Source organism: Carcharodon carcharias, chromosome 4 (genome assembly GCF_017639515.1).
Source record: "Carcharodon carcharias isolate sCarCar2 chromosome 4, sCarCar2.pri, whole genome shotgun sequence".
NCBI lineage: Eukaryota > Metazoa > Chordata > Chondrichthyes > Lamniformes > Lamnidae > Carcharodon > Carcharodon carcharias.
The window spans coordinates 161,225,805-161,247,780 of NC_054470.1; the positions used below are offsets into that span (position 1 = coordinate 161,225,805).

The 21,976-nt window shown below is 39.1% G+C and overlaps 1 protein-coding gene across 6 annotated transcripts in view; it reads right to left on the reverse strand.

The window, feature by feature from the left end:
- Positions 1 to 10,465: 10,465 nt before the first annotated feature.
- Positions 10,466 to 21,976, reverse strand: part of wdr41 (WD repeat domain 41) — a 69,511-nt gene continuing 58,000 nt past the window's right edge. For 5 of the 6 annotated variants that reach the window (XM_041186496.1, XM_041186497.1, XM_041186500.1 and 2 more), the window contains 2 exons: positions 13,340 to 13,473; positions 10,466 to 11,268 (listed from right to left, as the gene is read on the reverse strand). In XM_041186496.1, the coding sequence (XP_041042430.1) occupies positions 11,122 to 11,268; positions 13,340 to 13,473 (281 nt within the window). In that variant the 3' untranslated portion in view covers positions 10,466 to 11,121. The remainder of the gene's footprint in view (positions 11,269 to 13,339; positions 13,474 to 21,976) is intronic. The other variant, XM_041186501.1, reaches the window with a different exon arrangement.

Consider the following 21,976-nt stretch of genomic DNA (forward strand, 5'->3'; position numbering starts at 1 on the left):
GGAGACCTGTTTCAGGAAAATCTAGCACATGTACTTTGGCTGCCTCATGTGTTACTAGACACAATGAAGCCTCTAAGCCAAAGTATTCTATCAAGGGGTCTGTTCCATGTATTAATCACGCTGTGTGACAAAGAACTTCCAGATATTAGTCCTAAATTTGCCTTTTACTAGTTTGAACTTGGGGCCCTTGTCACATTCATGCAATTTATTTTAAAGTAATTTTACAGATTTCAATTTTCCAAATGATTAACCATCCTAAATATGTAAAATCACTTCTTAGATGTCACCTTTCATGGCTAAAAAACTCAAATTTCTCCAATCCTTCTTCATAACTCTGGCCTCTGACATTAGGGATCAATCACATGGTTCTTCTCTGCACTGCCTTTAATAGTCCCCTGTGTCTTGGTAACTGAAACTAGACACAGTACTTGAGATGCAGCCTGACCAGAGTGCCATGCAGTTTGATCATGACTGCCTTCGATATGTGTTCTGCTGTTTTTGGTATATGGTGCATCATTATATTGCTTTGTTGATTGTTCCTCTGCATTGTTTGTATATTCAGCGTTGAATGTGCTAAAATTCCTCCAACTTCATTCTGAACTATTTCAATACTATTTACTAAGTACGCCATGTCATTTTTCCTTTCCTTCAAGTCGAAAGTGGTTGGAAATGCAATTCGTGTATACAAAAGTAATCTTTCAGTGCAGCTGGTAAGAGTCAGTTGCATTCAAGTATGAATATATTAGCAGGAACTATGTGATAAAAGGACATGAGTGAGAAAAAAACATGTGGAATGGAGGCTGAATGTTCTAAATCTGTTACAGTTAAACCTAATGGGGTGACTAGGCAGCATGCTATAAAGTCACAAATGCAAACAAAGTGAGACTGAATTAACAATGAGAAAAATAAACACACGAAGGACCAAAAACAAAATTACAAGTAAAGCAAGTATCAACCTCTAATGTGAAGCATACATATACCAAACTGTATGTATGCAAGTAGAAATATTGTAACAAAATATACAATTGTTTATAGACAATGCCATAGTAATTCTGTTCAGTACTGGGACAAAATGTGCAACAATAAATATAATTAAATACAATAATGTTTTATTAATGTATCTTAGTGTGCTAAAATTGATACCTTTCTCCATGCACAGGTTTGCAAAGCACTGGTGGTGAGATTTGGGTGGACGCATTATTTGAATCACCCTCCATGGGGTGGTACTCTGGCTCAGCAGCCATTATTGTTGTACAGACCTGCAGAAAGGTCTTCAGAGCACTCGAGGGAGCTCTACATGGCTACATCCTGGAGCAGCATGAAGCAAAGTTGCTGATTTCTCCTCAATGTAGTTGAACAGATTGATTCGAGAGTCAACCTGTTCTTCCAAATTTTAGTCATCTAATTACCTATCATAATGCAAGGTAACATAGGATACGCCCTTGTTTTCTGATTGCACATCTATATGGGTTTTTTTTCTGCCAATTTCTAATCTATCAGGTGCATATTCTTCCCAGAAAAGTCTAGGTTGGTGGTGGGGGACTTCACATAGCTGACATGTCCCCTGACAAGGACATGCCCTTTGTCAAGAACAGCTTGCATAGTGTAACTTGGAGAAAGACTGGAGGAGGATCCAGTAACAAGAGAAGGGCCTTCTAATCAAACAGCAGCATAGTGATGGTGGTTTCCATTCTTATCCTGCTGCCCAAGAATTCAACATCCGTCCTGCCTGAACACCCTCTGCCACTGAGTTAGTTAGAACCTCTTAAGTTGGACACAGTGGATGAAGGTGACTCATCAGTAGATCCATGAAGGACCTTGTTGAAATAATGAATTTATTCAACAACATGTTATGAAGAGTGCTTTCAAATTATTTTTCTTCCCCCGTGTAAAAGAAAATCTTGCATTTACATAATGCCTTTCACCACCTTAGGACGTTCCATAGTGCTTTAAAGCCAATGACATAATTATTGAAATAAAGCCACTGTTGTAATGTAGGAACAAAGACTGATTTAAAAAAGCACTAGGAGGGTTGGGTTTAATCCAGGCCTCTGGGCAGGAATGGGTTGGGCAGGGAGTGGGGAGGTTATTATGTTAATACCATTTTCCCACCCTCACCATTTTAACTTAGATGAATCTAAGCATGGAAGGACACCCATCTCGGAGGAACAGGAGCCTAATCTCAGTGCCAAAGTCATGTCCTGATGACATGATTCAAGAAGTGCTCACCATTTTAACCATGAGCCTGACTGGGACCTCACAGTCCTGAACCAGGGACTGGGAAACAGTATCGCCCACAGTATGATGTAAAGAGACATGACCTGAGACTAGAGAGAATTGTGGACTTGATAGAGACCTGGATTAACTCATAGCTTGTGCATAATTATGTTTTAAGACCATAAGAAGTAGGCCAATCTGCCCATCAAGTCTGCTCCACCATTCAATGAGATCATGACTGATCTGATAATCCTCAACTCCACTTTCCTGCTTTTTCTCCATAACCCTCGATTCCCCTACTGATTAAAAATCTATCTCAGCCTTGAATATACTTAACAACCCAGCCTCTACAGCCCTCTGCGGTAAAGAATTCCATAGATTCACTAGCCTCAGAGAAGAAATTCCTCATTTTTGTTTTAAGTGGGAGCCCCTTACTCTGAGATTATGCCCTCTGGTCCTGGACTCTCACACAAGGGGAAACAACGTCTCAGCATCTACCCTGTCAAGCCCCCTAAGAATCTTATAAGTTTCAATAAGGTCTCCTCTCATTCTTCTAAACTCCAATGAGTACAGGCCCAATCTACTCAACCTCTCCTCATAAGAAAATCCCTCCATACCCGGGGATCAACCTAGTGAACCTTCTCTGGACTGCTTCCAATGCCAGTATATCTTTCCTTAGACAAGGGCACCAAAATTGTTCACAGTATTCTAGGTGTGTCTAACTAGTGCCTTGTATACTCCATTCCCTTTGAAATAAAGGCCAACATTCCATTTGCCTTCCCTATTACCTGCTGAACTTGTATGTTAGCTTTTTGAGATTCATGCACAAGGACTCCCAAATCCCTCTGTGCTGCAAGCTTCCTCGATTTAAATAATATTCAGCTTCTCTATTCTTCTTCCTAAAGTGCATAATCTCACATTTTCCCACATTATATTCCATCTGCCAAGTTATTGCCCACTCACTTAACCTGTCTATATCCCTCTGCAGACTCCTTGTGTCATCCTCATCACTTGCCTTCCCACCTATTTTTGTGCCATCCACAAACTTGGCAATAGTACATTCACTTCGCTCATCTAAGTCATTAATATATATTGTAAAAATTAGTTGCAGATTGTCATCCCAAAAATGCCCCCCTTGTCCCAACTCTGTCTTCTATTAGTTAGCCAATCCTCTATTCATGCTAATATACTACCCCCAACACATGGGCTCTTATCTTATTAAATAACCTTATGGGCTGTACCTTATCGAATGCCTTTTTGAAATCCAAATATATTACATCTACTGGTTACCCTCCATCTATCCTGCTTGTTACCTCCTCAAAGAATTCTAATAAATTTATTAGGCATGATTTCCCCTTCATGAAGTTATGCTGACTCTGCTTGATTAGATTATGTATTTCTAAATGCTCTGCTATTACATCCTTTATAATAAACTCCAACATTTGTTAAGCAAACTGGTTTATGGTTACCTGTTTTTTTTTTTGTCTCTCCCTTTTTGAATAACAGTATTACATTGGCCGTTCTCCAATCCTCTGGGACTTCTCCAGAATCTAAGGATTCTTGGAAGATTATTACCAGTGCATCCACTATCTCTGTAGCTACTTCCTTTAATATCCTAGGGTGGAACCCATCAGGTCCAGGGGACTTATCAGCCATTAGTTTCCCTAGTAATTTTTCTCTAGCAATAGTTCTTGTATTTATTTTCTTCCCCCCACCCCACCCCTTTTGCCTCTTGATTATTTAGTATTTTTGGAATGCTATTAGTATCCTCTACCTTGAAGACTGAAGCAAAGTATTTATTCGACTCCTCTGCTATTTCCTGGTTCCCCATTATTATTTCCCCAACCTCATTCTCTAAGGGGCCTATGTTCACTTTGGCCTCTCTCTTCCTTTTTATATATTAAAAGAAGCTCTTACTGTCTGTTTTATATTACTTGCTAGTTTTCCCTCAAAGTTCATTTTCACCCTTTTTTTGGCCATCTTTTGTTGGTTTTTAAAACTTTCTCAATCCTCTGGTTTACCACTAATCTTTGCCACATTGTATGTTTTTTCTTTCCATTTGATACTGTCCTTAATTTCCTTGGTTAACCACAGTTGGTTTATCCCCTTCCCTGAATCCTTCTTCCTTACTGGGATATATCTTTGTTGAGAGTCATGAACTATTTTCTTAAAGTCTGCCATTGTTCATCAACCATCTTATCAATAAACAGTTTTCAACAAACAAGACTCAGAACCTCTTCGTGAGACCTACTGAACATACAATATATGCTCCACTTCTGTAATCAACATAGTTTTTAAGAACATACTGTGAATTTATGTGGCCTTATTACAGGCCTGGGAATGGTCATTTCTTAAGTTGGTTTGACTTGTTTGTTGAAAGTTGACTTTTTGCTGTTTTGTTCTTTACACTGCCCTTGTTTTGTTTCTGCTTTATTGGTCTCCCAATCATTTTCTGTTGCTAGCTTGCTGCTGATTTCTTGAAGTACAGGACTCCCTTCGCACAGACCTCCAACCACAACATCTTTGCTGCCACCTGGTGAAAAATCTCAGCTCTAACCATACTGTTCAGTCCGGGGGGGTGGGGGGCGGGGGGGTGATGTGGTTACTAATAGTTGTCACTGATAAAAGGAGTTTGTGAGGTGGGAGTCTGATGTACAGATGTACAATTATTAGGCTATGCATCAAAAAGTGCTACGGAATCATATATAAATGGTCACAATATTGTATACAGAACAGATTTATGAACATGTTCTCACATATGTATGAAAATAGATAAGGGTCCAGTTTGTTTTGCTATTAATTTCCCCAATTTGCCAATAATGGAGGTGTTGAAATGAACATTAGCTGGGCTAGATGGTTGCCGGTTCCAATGTTATTTGGATATGGCTTTTATTACAAAGGTAAAAATTTGGGGGGAATTTACTTGTTAACCCCTCTTCACATGCAAGTACATGAAATGTTTTAGATTTTTGTATTTGAACTAATTTCCTATCATTAATAACCAACATGAATGGGAGTTGCTATGAAGTGGAGTATTGTTGTAAATTTAGCATTTGTGATGTAACGAATTTAACACAGCACCTTTGGACACTAGTCTTAGTCAATTCCTGTTCCAAAGTCTTGTAACTAATGCTTTAAATGAGTTAGTGTGCCTCCTTGCAGCAAGTTAAAAGTATTAGTAAGCAATGATCCAAATAATCGGTGTATGTTAGATCGAAAAATGTGAAACTGTAATGTACTAAAAGTAGTACTGTTGTGGTGGTTTTAAAAAGCATGTTTCTGAAAAATATATATCATATACATATATCTTTCAAAAATATCAACAGGCAGAATATTTCTGATTATCATCAGTTTCAAGTCTACCAGAGGCATCCATACATGAAGCAACTTCCATGCACTTTAAACTGCTACTGACAGACTACATTAAAATTAAAAGCTGACACAGCTATGTATTATCTGCAAAATTGCATTTTGTTATATGAAGGTCTTTATATTGGGTGATAGGTAATTGTTTTCCAGTTGACAACCTGAAAACTTACTTTCCAATGCCATCTTCAGCTTTTGAGGAACTTATTGCAGTTAGCAAGTTTGTATAGCTAAAGCCATTAAAGTGTTAAGTAGGAGAGCAGGATTACCTGAAATGTATATTTGATTCTAGTTTTACCAAAACTGAACTCATAAGTTACCCACTGAAAATAACATATGTACCTATATCATTGGTTCAGATGTTTCCTGTTTCAGTTCACAATCCATGTCAGACTATGGGTGTATGAAGTAATGCCAACTTCACAAAAGAGTACACCCTCACTTCAGATCATTTTAAAATCGGAGGCAGTCTAATTTTCTAAAGGCAACACCTTCTTCTTAAACATTTATTTATTCAACCCCGCAAAAAATTAAATGGTAATTTTAAATATACAGGAGTACTTCATAATTTACTACTTATTTATCAGCAACACAATGCATCTGGTTTAAAACCATAAAGAATTAAAGCATAGTTGGGTGTCATATGTTCCATCATGTCTGTGCAGCTCTTCAGTAGAGCAATCCAAAATTGATTCTACTGCCTCACAGTCTCCCCAAACCTATAACTTCCTTTGCTTTAAATGTTTACACCTTCTGTAAGTTTCGTACACTATCGTATTAGGTGAAATCAAATGCATGCAGACGTAAATAAATGCATGTTATTTTCTTCACTATTGTCATTAAAACATAAATGGATTTTTTTATATTTATGATTTGTTTCCTGCTATTGATTCTGGATTTTACAACAATTTTGAGACAGGTCAAAGAAAATTAAATTTAGTGAAATTGTTAGGAGTTTCCTTAAAAGGTTCTCCCAAATGACCACCTTATTTGGCAATGGCTCAGCAAACAGCCCGAACGAACCATGTAAACGGGATTTCCACTATATTCCACCAAAGGTTAGCAATGATATTCAAAGTCAATCTTCATCACCATCCAGATTATGTTCCAGGAATGTTATTTTCAATGCTTTGAACTATGTCTATGTCAGACAGTTCATAGCATACACAATAAAATATCACCTATGAAATAAATGTGCTATAGGTTTATCATTGGTGAAACACATTTAAATATCCATAAATATCTGTAAATATCTATAACATGGCTTTATAAATCATTGCTGTGGAAGACCTGCTCTAGAGCACTTATGGTGTTCTTGCTGTACCTGAAACTAATGACTGATTAAAATCCATAATCATATGAATTGCTTGTACATGGAATCAAACCAAAATGGGGCAAGTTTCTAAAATATCTTTTAAGCTTGTTAGTGAAATAATTTTGAAATTATTCTTGAACAAAAATATTTTTATATATCACTTTCACAGGAACTGAAGACCTGTGATATTTTATAAGAATGCATTGTAACATTCCCTATAAAGTTGTTATATTTTAGTTTTACTGAAATCCTTTATTGACACAAGATTGCATGGAGTCATTGACATGTTATAGAAAAAGCCTATAATTTGTGTATACTCAACAAGGTCTGGTAATTTGTGATAACGAAAGTTAATATTTGATTGATATGTCTAAATAATACACAAATCACTCATTGTTTGACACAAGTGGTCAAAAGGACATAGCAGGATGTTTAATTTGCTCGGCAGTGCAAAATACAGTTGGCAGAGGAAAACATAAATAGATCGAAGTGTGGATAGAAAGGATTGGAATTATTGTCAAGTTTTGTAGTTTTTACACTAAGTAAATAATAGAAAATAAATCAAAGTTTCCATGCACATATGTATATATAATTCTATCTTACATTTACAGCAAATATTGGTGTCTTTTGATTGATATTTTGCTATGCATTTTGTTTGTAATGCATAAAATGTTTAGAATTTGCACAATAAATTGCATTGACTGCAAGCTACTGCAAATTAAACAATGTATTTATTTTTCCCTCAAAAAACTGATATAGATGTTTTTTGTGCATCTACGTTTCCCTGTGTGCAAGATACCACTGCAAAAATCAATTTTGTTCTCTAATGAAAGTAAATTAAACTTGTTTATTATTTATACACTCCATCTTCACAGAAGACATCTTAACTATTTTTCTGTATCTTTTATTTGAAAAGCATGTCAAGGCCCATAGGGCTTGTACTTTTTTGTTACAGTAATAACATTTTGATATCAACTTCGTGATACTTGCTGACTTACACATATATTGCACATGCATCTACATCAGAAAGTAAACCTTTTAAACTCAAGGGAACACCACATTATCATGCATTTCTAAAGTTTGCACAGGTTTTGAATTCTGTAGCATTTCAAAATAAATGTAAAATGTATTGAACATACAGACTATCAGGCCCCTCTGTCATAACTCCAGCTTAAGTTAACATTCACCACATACAAATATGGTCAACAAGGAATAGTTTCCACTTACATCCTTAAATGATTACCATTGAGTAACTCATATTCAACTATATAGATGAAGCCCTTTCTACTCTGGTCAGCCAATGTGCTTCAAATCCAATCTCAAGAGCTTTACCAATGTTTATGTTTCCAACATTAACCATCCTCATCACCTAAGTGACAAAATTAAAAACATTTGGATAGACTGTCCACATGTATTCCATCCATAACTTTTAGCCAGAAGGGGGGAAACTTTTATCCCACCTGTCTGGACTGGAGTTGAACCAACTGCTGGTGGTCAAAGGACATCATTCTAATTGGTAAGCACCTAGTTTCTAGAAACATGTTTTCTGGGAAAAGAAAGTGAGACGCTAAAAATGAAGTTTGTATACAAGAATCAAGAACCTTTCATGGAGTATGTATCACCAGCTGTTATTTGTACTGAACTTTATACAACATATTACAATAAAATTGGTTTAGTTGCTGGAATTTTATCAAGCCCTTGGCAACAGTCTGGTGGTGGGAAGGCTGGCAAAATGGTATGGGAGGGGATTGGAGGTGCCCGACCTCCTCCTGCTGCCATGCTGTTTTGCCAGGAGTAGGAAAGATGGCCAATCAACCACACACCCATTGCCCAACAAAACCTGGTGGACTTCAGGGTGGCCCTTCTTTAGGGACATTTCATGGCCCATGGAGAGGTCCTCCAGGAGCAAAGGCCACCCTCGTGTCAAGGGTTCTGCCTACTCTCAGCTACCGCAAATGCCACCCCCACCCTCATTTACCAGGGCTTACTTGCCAGGTTATGGCTAGCCCCAACCCCATTTACTCCACTTCAAGGGTACCTCAACCATTGAAGCACTCTTCTTCATGAAGCTGAAGCTTCAGAAATAGCCATCAATGTCTTTAATTGGGATAGCGGACTTGGAAGCAGCCAATTATTGGAAATATGCCTCGCAGAGTCCCACCACCAGCTGATACAGATTTGCCTCCACTATCAGCCCAAGCAGCCGGACTTCAGTCATAGGAATTGCGACCCATGTTTGAGTGGTTCAGAGAACATGGGGACACCACACCTGGTTGAAAACTTTATGAAATAAATAACCAAAGCAGTACGGTCAAAAATGTTCTAAACATTGTGATCCATTGAAACACCATCTACAAGGCACAAGTCAGTAGTGTGATGGAATACTTCCCACTTGCCTGGATGAGTGCAGCTCCAACAACACAAGAAGCTCAACACTATCTAGGACAAAATAGCCCACTTGATTGGCACCACATCCACAAACATTCACTTCTTCCACCACTGACGTACAGTAGCAGCAGTGTATACCATCTACAAGATGCACTGCAAGAATTCCCCTTAGACAACACCTTCCAAACCCACGACCACAACAATCTAGAAGGGCAAGGGCAGCAGATAGATGGGAACACCACCATCTGGAAGTTCCACTCCAAGTCTCTCACCACCTGACTTGGAAATATATCGCCGTTCCTTTACTGCCGCTGGGTCAAAATCCTGGAACTCCCTTCCTAACAGCACTGTGGATGTACATGCACCACATGGGCTGCAATGGTTCAAGAAGGCAGCTCACCACTACCTTCTCAAGGGCAACCAGGGATGGGCAATAAATGCTGGCCCAGCCAGTGAAGCCCACATCCTGTGGATGAATAAAAGGAAGTTAATTTTTGGTGCATGAGATTAACTGGCAGTAATTAAATTTAAAAGGGGCACTTAGGCTTGAAAGGACGACTTAACTAGCTGTTACGGCTTTACTTTATATCCACAGTCCGAGTACAGGCATTTGAATGGGTAGTCAGACAGCTGTTAGTCTTGTCTTTGTTTTGACCATTTTTGTACCATAAAGCTGTTGCTCAAATTTAAACCCCACCAAAATGGTCAGAACACAGAAGAAATTTGTACACTGATTTCAGATTTTCCATGCAGGCCGCTGGCTGATCGACTGGATATTGACTACATAATTATAAGATTTCCATTAGTTAAGACAACTTAAAAGAAATTATATCAGCTTTTGTCCAACACCTTACACAGCAACTTTAGCATCAGCTTCATTCAGATGATAGCACTCTTTTGGTTAGAAGGTTGTGTTCAAGCTATCCTTGAACTTTAGCACAAATTAAGCTGGAACTGATGTACACTTTAGCACTCAGGTACAACATTAAAATATTAAAAATGGAAAATGGTAAGCTTGATCTTCTAGAACTGTGGAAAAAAACAGGTTGCAAGTCCTTCTTCATCTTAACCCATTTGATTTGATACAAAACTTTTCTTCTGTACTTATTTAATGTAGGAATGACTGATAGGTCAACGCAGAAGGTAGACAATGGTGCTAAAGAGCCACAATGATCCAGATGAACATTAGTCATTTTAATTCCAGTTAGAGGCAACATTATGCAGCAGATCTTCCAAGTCCTCTGCCACCAAAGGCAATGCACTCACAAGTTACAGATACACACTAGCAGCAGGCAAAGCCTCGAAAAATTTACCATGGATATAAATATTTTATCAGGCCCCTGACTTTAGTAACGTGAACTTTTCAAAACATGCAAAATCTTGTTTAACATTCATATTGTTACATTTAACAATTTCAATGCTGATACAGGTGGTCACAGTAAAATATTTAGCCAAATGCTTCAAAATATACCAAACTTTTTTTTGGCAAAAAATTATTGCCACATAATAAAAACTTTGTACTATGTACATTTAGTAGATTTAGAAATCTTCAGAAATCATAGATAAGAAAAATTATTTGCTCAGTAGACTATTTGCAACATTAAGATTATGTAAGCCCAGAATTGGTAACAGAGGCAATAGTCAGTACTTAGCAGAAAATCTACTTACAATTTTAGATCTACATAATCACTCCACAAGTGCCGTATTAACATCTCAGCAACTCTTTGAAACTTTAATATCAAGAAGATATACAAATACATTTGTTGCAGGTCACTTCAAGACATTTAGTACAGTCATGTAACATTTATATTATATGTGTCGCAATTCTCCCAACATTAAGCAGCATACTGTTCTTCCTGTTCTAATTTTTGGAATAATTTCTTGCTCCGCAACTGTGACTCCATTTCTCCATCTTTCCATAAAATGATGAGGTGATCTGTAGAACAAGTTACCATTCCATGGCCTTTAAAATATAGGAACATCTGAGAATGGACAAACAAAACAATTTAGGAAGCAATAGATCAACTTACTTATTGATGGTTAAAGGGAAATTGGTTAAAGCATTAGAATTAATTTTAAAGATACTTTCTAGGACAGGAAACAGTGTCACAAAACTGTTGGGTATTTACTTTCACTTTAAAACAAACATTTCACATTTTACTGGAATACACTTACAGAATTACTGCAAGTGTGGTAGAAAATACTGCAGGCCTAGGTAAATGGTAGAAAAGATGGAATGAATGCAATTAGCTGGTTGTACGGGAATACATATAGTCATCGCAACAGACAAGACTTTTGCTCTGAATGCTTACTACTCATGGAGATGAAGGAAACAATTGCAGAACCTGTGATAAGGACTGACAGTTTATGGATACGGATTGGTGAGGTTACAGGTTCAAATGTTAAGTTCATAAGACAGTGAACAGGTTCTAAGCATAGCAGGAGAAACATGAGGATCAGTTCAGAGACATTAAAGTTAGGGAGAAGAGCGGAAAGGCTTCGCAGAAAATAATGCAGTGGACTTCCGGACCTGGCTAACAATGGGGGAATATGTGTAGGAAGAGAAAAGGAGTAATCTGAGCAGCATTGTGGAGTGAGGGTAAAACGGGAGAGAAAAAAGTGTTTGGAGATTCAATGCAGATAATTTTAAAAACAGCTTATTTTGTGGCCATCACACCAAGCAAGGCAGCAGTTAGTTTTCTAGGTGCCAACATTGTTCGGAGGGGAAGTTGGCTAGATATATGGTGAAAAAAGCAGGTGCAAAGCAGGAAGTGCATGCAACTGCAGCCTAGCCCATTTCATGTAAAAAGTACAAATTCAGCATTGTCTTACAATTTAAGGTGTATGCCCATTCCTCACTGCAATACTGCACCTCACCTCCAGCAAATTACCCACAGGCATGCAGATCATCTACAGAACAGACAGGAAACTATTCAACCTACACTGCCTTCAATACAAAACCACTCTAACTCAGTCATTGAGCTTCAGTATGCAGATGATGCCTCTTATGCATGCTCATTCAAACTGACCTCCAGGTCATTGTAGACTCCTGCTTTGAAACATATGAAAAAATTGGCCTTTCACTAAACACCCAGAAAACTAAGGTCCCCTTCCAACCAACTCCTACAGAGGGCAGCTCGCCATCACATTCTCAAGGGCAACGAGGGATGGGCAATAAATGCTGGCCCAGCCAGCAAAGCCCACATCCCGTGAATGAATTAAAAATAAATAAAAAGGTCCTTTTAATTAGTTTGCTGTTTTGAGGAGACTTCAATTGCTTACCCTGATTGCTGACATCACTGCTGCTCTATGCCCTTGACACAGCTATAGGTTAAAACTGCCATCTGGGAAAAGGAAGTCTCCACCACAGAAATTGTTAGAGTGCTGTCACTTTACCACTGCCCACACAATTATGGGCCATGGTCTTCGTTGGAATATATTTAACATCCAAAAGTAGGGGTCATCTGTCCAGTTCTGGGGCCTTTGATGATCAGGGGAGTAAAATTATCTTGGTTTAAAATGACATTGCTCCTTTGTTGTTGGAAGCCACTTTGACTTTTAGGTGGGTGAAGACACGCACTGGCAAACCACTTCTCCCAGGTCCAACAAATTTCAGTCAGCATTACCAGCTTGCTCAGGTGGGTGCCAACACATGTGCCCTCAACCAAAGGCCAGCTTATTTTGCCCCACAATCCGCCCTGCAAACTTCAGTATATTGTCATCTCAAAAATCCTTTAGAACTTTCCTATATATTGAACTACGATTACAGCATCACTGGAGCTTAAATCTACTTGCCCAATTTCATGCTTTCTACATACTCCCTGCAAGGCCACTCCCCAAACTCAAAATCAGAGAATCAGTCTTTATGTTTCATTCCTGGAATGAAAAATGAAACCAGCACTCTAAGATAGCTTTAATCACTACAACAGTCACCCTTCTCCACCTATCCCAATAGGAAACAAGCAAAAACACACACTGAAAAATTCCCTTGCAAGGTATTACAGGCAATAATCTATACTGAAGAAAAACTGCTCGTGCTGCATGATTACTTACCCGGACTGCACCCGAATGGCCAATCAAATCACCAGTTAACTCCAGAGTCTTTAACGCAGGACATTCCAACTTGCGTTTTGCCATTTGGTTTTGCTGCTTGTTCGGCCTGCCAATTCCCCACATACTAAAAAGCCCTAAACAAATACAATATAAATAAGCTCATTACATTCTACTTTATAATTAACAGTCAACAGTCAATAAATGCATAAAAGTCACAACTGTCATCTACCTCTACTGCATGGATAAGATGAGGTATAATGTTAGTGCAGAGGTTTAATCAGAAACAAACTAACGAGGCAGGAAGAAGGCTTTGCCTGATGGCTATTTAAAAAGGAAATGCCAGTGTAATGTTTGCTTATTTGACATAATATGAACTTTATGAGTCTATATCTATTTATTCCATCAACTTACTTTATCAGGGTGGAAGTCTGCCAAGAGATATGGTGTTAAAGTAGAACTTCCATGGCTGTTCAGGAATTGGGTTTCTCATTTCAAACAATTCTGGCTGAATGAAACTACTGGAGGAGAAAACTCTAACACTCAGCTAGAACAGCTTAAAAAGTAAATCATAGCACCCAATCTTTTCTGTTATTTTACACCGCAGCTTACACCAAGCCTTTGGTTCAGGAAAAAAACTCCCAATGACCTAGAGTTTCCACCCAATTCTGCTGATTCTGTTAGCTATAATTTGGCTAAGATCAATGTAAAAGATCGCAGAATCTCAAGCGCAATTTGTGTTGCAATGGAAGGAGGCTCCTACCACTAAATTGGCCACAACTTCAGGGGGAATTAATTACCATTGGGAGTTTCTGTTTACTGTACTGTGCTGTGCTTGTGTGCAAGGTTTAAAAATTAAGCTGGTTCTTCTGCAGTGCAAGGATACTAAAAGGTGCATTTTAAAAGTTTTTAAATATGATTTTTAACCAGCTTGGCTGGTTCATGCTAGATTTTGCATTTGCTGATATAGGAAACTATAGACCAGTTAGTTTAAAGTCTGTTGTTGGGAAATTGTTGGAATCCATTATTAAGGAAGTAGCAATGGGGCATTTGGAAAGTCAAAATACAATCCATCAGAGTCAGCATATGAAGAGTAAATCCTGTTTGACTAATTTGCTAGAGTTCTTTGAAGATGTGACAAGCAAATTGGATAATGGGGATCCTGTAGATGCAGTATATCTGGACTTCCAGAAGGCCTTTGATATGGTGCCGCACAAAAGATTAATACACAAGATAAGATCACACGGAGTTAGGGGTAATACATTAGCTTGGCTAGAGGATTGGCTAAGCAACAGAAAGCAGAGTGTCAGGGTAAATGGGTCTTTTTCTGGATGGCAAGCTGTTACTAGTGGAGTGCCACAGGGTTTGGTCCTTGGGCCCCAACTATTTACAATCTATATTAATGACTTGGATTCAGGGATAGAAAGTACTATAGCTAAAATAGGTGGGAAAGTAAGTTGCGATGAAGAAATAAGAAATTTACAAATGGATATGGACAGGTTAGGTGAATGGGCCAAAATTTGGCACATGGAGTTTAACATGGATAAGTGTGAGGTTATCCATTTTGGTCAGAGGAATAAAAAGGCAACTTATTATTTAAATGGAGAGAAACATCAGAATGCTTCAGTGCAGAGGGATCTGACTGTCCTCATGCATGAATCGCTGAAAGCTGGTACGCAGGTACAGCAGGTAATAAGGAAGGCAAATGGAATTTTGGCATTTATTGCTAAAGGAATAGAGTAAAAAAATAGGGAAGTGTTGTTGCAACTGTACAAGGCATTGGTGAGGCCGCACCTGGAGTATTGTGCACAGCTTTGGTCCCCTTACTTGAGGAAGGATGTAGTTGCACTGGAGGCGGTTCAGAGGAGGTTCACTAGATTGATTCCAGAGATGCAGGGCTTGTCTTATGAGGAGAGATTGAGCAGTTTAGGCCTATACTCGCTAGAGTTTAGCAGGATAAGAGGAGATCTAATTGAGGTATATAAGATGCTAAAGAGGACAGACAAAGTAGATGTGGAGCAGATGTTTCCCCTTCTGGGGCATTCTAGAACGAGAGGTCATAGTTTTAGGCTAAGGGGTGGTAGTTTTAAATCAAAGATGAGGAGGAATAACTTTCTCAAAGGGTCATGAATCTGTGGAATTCACTACTTCAGAGTGCAATGGATGCTGGGAAGCTGAATAAATTTAAGGAGGAGGTAGACAGATTTTTAATTAGTAATGAGTTGAAAGGTTATGGGGGGAGGGTGGGAAACTGGAGTTGAGGCTGAAATGAGATCAGCCATGATCATAATGAATGGTGGGACAGGCTCGAGGAGCTGAATTGCCTACTTATGTGCAGCAGAGACTGGGGGAGGTGGGAAAAAAAACTTTCCAAAATAGGCTCGATATTGGGCGCTATTTGACAATTGCGCCCAAGGCGGAAATTTTGTCTTATTATATATGTTTCACCATTATCTCCAGTCCTCACTGCTTCAGAAAAACAGTTTTGATTTAAAGCAATATCACTTAAATAGCTATTTTTATCAATTTATTTTCCTATTATTGCTATAAATTTCTGGTACCAAAGAAGAAAAACTTTGGCTTTGATCTACATATATTCAAAAAAGTTTAATACGAGTGTGGAATTGACAAGATTCCTCATTTTTGTAGCCCAAAATTTGCTAGAAATATGTGCAATTGGAATGCCACAAAGCCACTGGGCCATTTTACACTTTAAAAGTTCACAAAGCGATGACATAAGTTAAGGTATTCATATTGTGCATCAATTTCCTGGAATATGCACCACACCACAAGTACCCTCATCAGAACTGTGCAAAATTGATCAGAGCTCCAACTCTCCCCCACCCAGTCAAATTAACAGCAATTGAAAATTACTAATATTTGCACCAGTTCCTTTACTGCAACCATTTAGGCAGAAAATTCAAGAGTCAAATAATTGATTAAAGTAAAGCTCTGCTTTTTAAATGCTTAATGTTAACTTTAATAGTTTCAATTATTGACCAAAATTTATCAAAACATTTAACAACGTTTGTTGGATTGAGTATATATTCTGTGCATGATGAAGTGCAATGAAGTGCCTGCATCGGCCATTGATGAAAGCTATTGGGCCACCTTGGGGAGCTTGCCAGCTCCCTCTGGGCCAATGCGGGTCAAATGCAGCAGCACTTAAAAAGGTCCCAGGGTCTATGGGAAACAAACAAGAGTTGTCAAAGTAGTAGTGCTTGATACAGAAGCAGAACTCCTGATTCTCCTGTTGCCACATTAAGGTGAAAAAAAATCTTATCCATCCGCCATCAGTCCCTCTAAACGTCACTGAATTGGCTGCAGAGATTCCACCAAGACCACTCTTCTCTAGGCTTCATTCCAAACATAGACAGAAGAACCGAATTTCAGAGATGAATAACAGTGACTATTTTTCACATCATGGCCATATTTAACTGATGTGGCACCAAGGAGTAATAATAACATCAATCAATATGGATCAGATTATCTCTTAAGTGACTACAATTGTTCCTGGAGGATAATAAAATCAGCCCTGGACATCACAGTAAAAGTTTTTCAGGGCAGAGCCTTACCGTCAGCTGCTATGTCAATGATCTTTCCACCATACATATGGTCAAAAGTGGGGCCGTGGCTGATGATCGCAGTATTCAGCTCCAATAGAAATGAAACACAAACGTACGAAATAGGAGAAGTAGGCCATTTGGCTCCTTCAGCCTGCCCTGCCATTCAATAAGAATGTGGCTGATCTGTCTGTTTCAAGTTCCACATTCCCATCTGCCCCTAATGACCTTTGATTCCCGTGCCCAACAAGAATCCATCTACCTCTGCCTTAAAAATATTCAGTGACCCCCGCCTCCACTACTTTCAGAGGCAGAGAGTTCCAAAGTCACAAAACACTGCGAAAGAAAAAATTTTTCATCTGTCCTATAAGGGCGACCCCTAATTTTAAAACAGTGCCCCCTAGTTCTGGACTCACCCACAAGAGGAAGAATCCTTTCGACGTCCACCTTGTCAATACCATTTAGGATCTTATATGCTTCAATCAAGTCATCCCTCACTCTTCCAAACTCGTGGATAAAAGGCCAGTCTATCCAACCAATCCTCATACGACCACCTGCTCATTCCAGGTATCAATCCAGTAAACCTCCTTTGAACCACCTCCAATGCATTTACATCCTTCCTTAAATAAGGAGACCAAAACTGCACACAGTATTCGAGATGCGGTCTTACCAATGTCCTGTATAACTGAAGCATGACATCCTTACTTTTATGTTCAATTCCTTTCATGATAAAGGATAGCATTCCATTAGTCTTCTTGATTACATGCTGTGCCTGCATACTAACTTTGTGACTCATGCACAAGAACACCTAAATCCCCCAGCGCCTCTGAATTCTGCAGTCATTCTGTTTAAGTAATACTCTGCATTTTTATTCTTTTTACCAAAGTGGGCAACTTCACATTTTCCCACATTATACTCCATCTGCCAGATTTTTGCCCACTCACTTATCTATATTCATCTGCAAACTCATCTTCTTCACAACATACTTTCCTACTTATCTTTTTATTTAGCGACCGTGCCTTTGCTTGCCTCATCTAAGTCATTGATGTATATTGTAAAAAGTTGAGGCCCCAGCACAGACCACTGCAGAACTCCACTCATCACATCCTGCCAATCAGAAAAAGACCCTTCCATGCATACTCTGTTTTCTGCCAGCCAAACTTCTATTCAGGCTAATACATCATCCCCTACACCATGAGCTTTCATTTTCCGCAATAACCTTTGATGTGGCACCCTATCAAATGCCTTCTAGAAATCCAAGTACAGTCCAGCTACCGGCTCCCCTTTATCCACAGCTTGGCGAATCCTTCAAAGAATTCTAGTAAATTGGTTAAACATGATTTCCCTTTTAGAAAACCATGCTGTATCTAAGTGCTCAACTATAACCTCTTTTCTGATCGACTCTAACACCTTCCCCAAGACAGATGTCAAGCTAACTGGCCTACGGTTTCCTGTTTTCTGCCTGCCTCTCTCCCTTCTTAAATAGAGGGGTTATATTTGCTACTTTCCAGTCTGATGGAATCTTTCCAGAATCTAGGGAATTTTGGAAAATTAACACCAACACATTTACTGCCTCATTAGCCACTTCTTTTAAGACCCTAGGGTGAAGTCCATCTGGATCCAGAGACTTGTCAGCTTGCTGATGCATCAGTCTGCTCAGTACCGTTTCCCTAGTGATTGTAATTTCACCAAGTTCCTCTCTCCACTTCACCTGCTGATTTACAGCTAATACTGAAATGTTTTTTGTATCTTCTGTAGTGAATACAAAGCAAAATATCTGTTAGCTTCATCCACCATTTCCTTATTATCTACTATTAGATCCCCATTCTCACTCTCCAGAGGACCAATACTTAGTTTGCCTGCTCTTTTCCTGTTTAAATAGCTGTAAAAACTCTTACTATCCACTTTTACATTTCTAGCTAGCTTCCTCTCATACTCTAATTTCTTTCTCCTGATAACCTTTTAATCATTGTCAGCTGCTCTGTATATGCTGACCAATCATCTGACTTGCCATATATCTTTGCGCAATTATATGCTTTTTCCTTAAGTTTGATGTATTCCCTGACTTCGTTAGTTAACGACATTTGGTGGGTTCTCCCTTTAGAATTTTTCTTTATAGTAGAAAGATACTTATTCTGAGCAATCCGAAATATCCTCTTAAATGTTGGCACTGCTTCTTTATTGATCTACCTCCCCTAGCCTAGTATCTCAGTTAACTTCAACGAGCTCAGCTTTCATGCACACATAGTTGCCCTTATTTAAGTTTAAAATACTAGTCTTAGATGCGCTCTTCTCCCTTTCATACTGGATGTAAAATTCAATCACATTGTGGTCGCTGGTACCTAGGGATGTCTTTACCCTGAGGTCATTAATTATTCCCGTCACGTTACACAATACCACATCTGATATAATCTACTCTCTGGATGGTTCCAGAACCATCTAAGAAACTCTCTCGAAAGCATTCTATGAACTCCTCATCCAGGCTACTACTGCTATTAACCTCAGATAATGACACTGGATGACCTGGACAACATTGAGGTTTGGTTTGATAAGTGTCAAATAGCATATGTGCACTGCAAGTGTCAGGCAATGACTGTTGCCAGTAACCTAATCACTTCCCTTTGACATTCAATGCCATTAACTTCATCAAATCCCTCATCAACTTCCCAGGGTAGGGTGGTCACCATTAGGCAGAAACTGAGCTAGACCAGCCACGTACTAGGCCAGAGACTGTATATTCTGCTATGAATGGTTTACCTCAACTCCCCAAAGCTAGCTACAAGCCATTAAGTATCCAAGTTCTGGAACTCCCTACCTAGCAGCATTGTGGATTACAGCAGTTCAAGAAGGGGGTCCACTACCACCTACTCAAGGGCAACTAGGAATGGGCAGTAAGTACCAGTTTTACATAACGTAAGATCATAAGAAATAGGAGAAGTAGGCCATTTAGCCCCTCAAGCCTGCCCCGTCAATAAGATCATGGTGATCTGCCCCAGGCCTCAACTCCCCAATATTTCAAAAATCTATCTCCTCTTTAAATACTTTCAGTGATCAAGCCTCCACAACTTTCTGGGGTAGAGAATTCCAGACAGTCACTGCCCTAGTTCAAGATTTCCCCACTAGTGGAAACATCTCCTCAACATCTACCCTATCAAGTCCCCTCAGAATCTCATACGTTTCAATAAGATCACCCCTCATTCTTCAAAACTCTAATGAATAAAGGCCTAAACTGTTTAGCCGTTCTTAGTAAGTCAACCCCTCCATCCAGGGATCAGTAGTGAATCTCTTTTGAACTGCCTTCATTGCCAGTATATTCTTTCTTAAATATGAGGAGCAAAACCATACACAGTACTCCAGGTGCGGCCTCACCAACACCCTGTGCAGTAGTAACAAGACTTCCCTATTTTTAAACTCCAACCCCCTAGTAATACAGGCCAAAATTCCATTTGCCTTCTTAATTACTTGCTGCACCTGCATGCTAAATTTTTGTGTTTCATGCACAAGAACACCCAGAGCGCTCTGTGCTGCACTTTTTTGGAGTCTCTCTCCATTTAATTAATAGTTTGCCTCTTGATTCTTCCTGCCAAAGTGCATGACCTCACACTTTCCTACATTAAAGTCCATCTGCCAAATTTTCACCCATTCACTTAACTTATCCATGTCCCTGTGCAGATTCCTTATGTCATCACAAGATGCCCTCCCACCTATTTTTGTATCGTCAGCAAATTTAGATACATTACACTCTTCCCCCTCCTGTGTCATTCATATAGATAGTAAATAATTGAGGCCCTAGGACTGATCCTTGTGGCATTCCACTAGTTACGTCTTTCTAACCTGAAAAAGACCCGTTAATCTCGAGTCTCTTGTTTGGTAACCAATCTTCAATCCTTGCTAATACATGAGCTCCTCTCTTGTGCAATAACCTTTTATGTGGCACCTTACTGAATGCCCCCTGGAAATCCAAATACACTTCATCTACCCCTTTATCAGTTCTGCTCGTTATATACTCAAAGGACTCTAGCAAATTTGTCAAACACAATTTCCATTCAAACATGATTTCCTATTCACAAAACCATGTTGACTCTGTTTGATTGAGTTAAACTTTTCTAAATGTCCTATTTCTTCCTTAATAATGGACTCTAGCATTTTCCCAATGACAGATGTTAGGCTGACTGGCCTATAGTTTCCTGCTTTTTGCCTCCGTCCCTTCTTGAACAGGGGCATCATATTAGCGGTTTTCCAATCCACTGGGACCCTCCCGGAATCCAGTGAATTATGGGATATTTCGACCAATGCCTCCACTATCTCCGCAGCCACTTCCTTTAAAACTCTTGGATGCAGGCCATCAGGTCCTGGTGACTTGTCTGCCTTTAGTCCCATTAATTTGTCAAATACTTTGTCCCTCGTGACAAAGACTGTTACAAGATCTTTCCTCCTATTAGCTCCTTGCATATCTGATATCTTTGGGATGTTTATAGTGTCCTCCACCATGAAGACCGATGCAAAATATTGGTTTAAAAAATCTGCCATTTCCGTTTCCCTTAATCAATTCTCCAGTCTCATCCTCCAAGGGTCCTGTGCTCACTTTAGCCACTCTTTCTTTTTATATACCTGTAGAAGCTCTTGCTGTTTGTTTTTATATTTCTTGCCAATTTACTTTCATATTCAATTTTCTCCCTCTATTAGCTTTTTAGTCATCCGCTGCTGGTTCCTAAAAAATTCCCAATCCGTTGGCCTACCAATAGTTTTCACCGCTTTGTATGGCTTAGTTTTTGATTGGATTCTCTCCCTGACCAGCTTTGTTAGCCATGGGTGGTTCATCCTTCTCGTCAAATACTTCTTTTTGACTGGGATAAATTTTTGCTGTGCGTTATTAAATATCTGCTTAAATGCCTGCCACTGCTCATCCACTGACCTTCCCCTTAGTCTATTTTCCCAGCCCACTTTAGACAACTCCTTCTACATACCTCTGTAATTACCCTTATTTAAGTTGAGGACATTGGTTTGAGACCCAAGTCGCTTGCCTTCAAACTGAATTTGAAATTCTATCTTGTGATCACTACCCCTTAAAGGATCC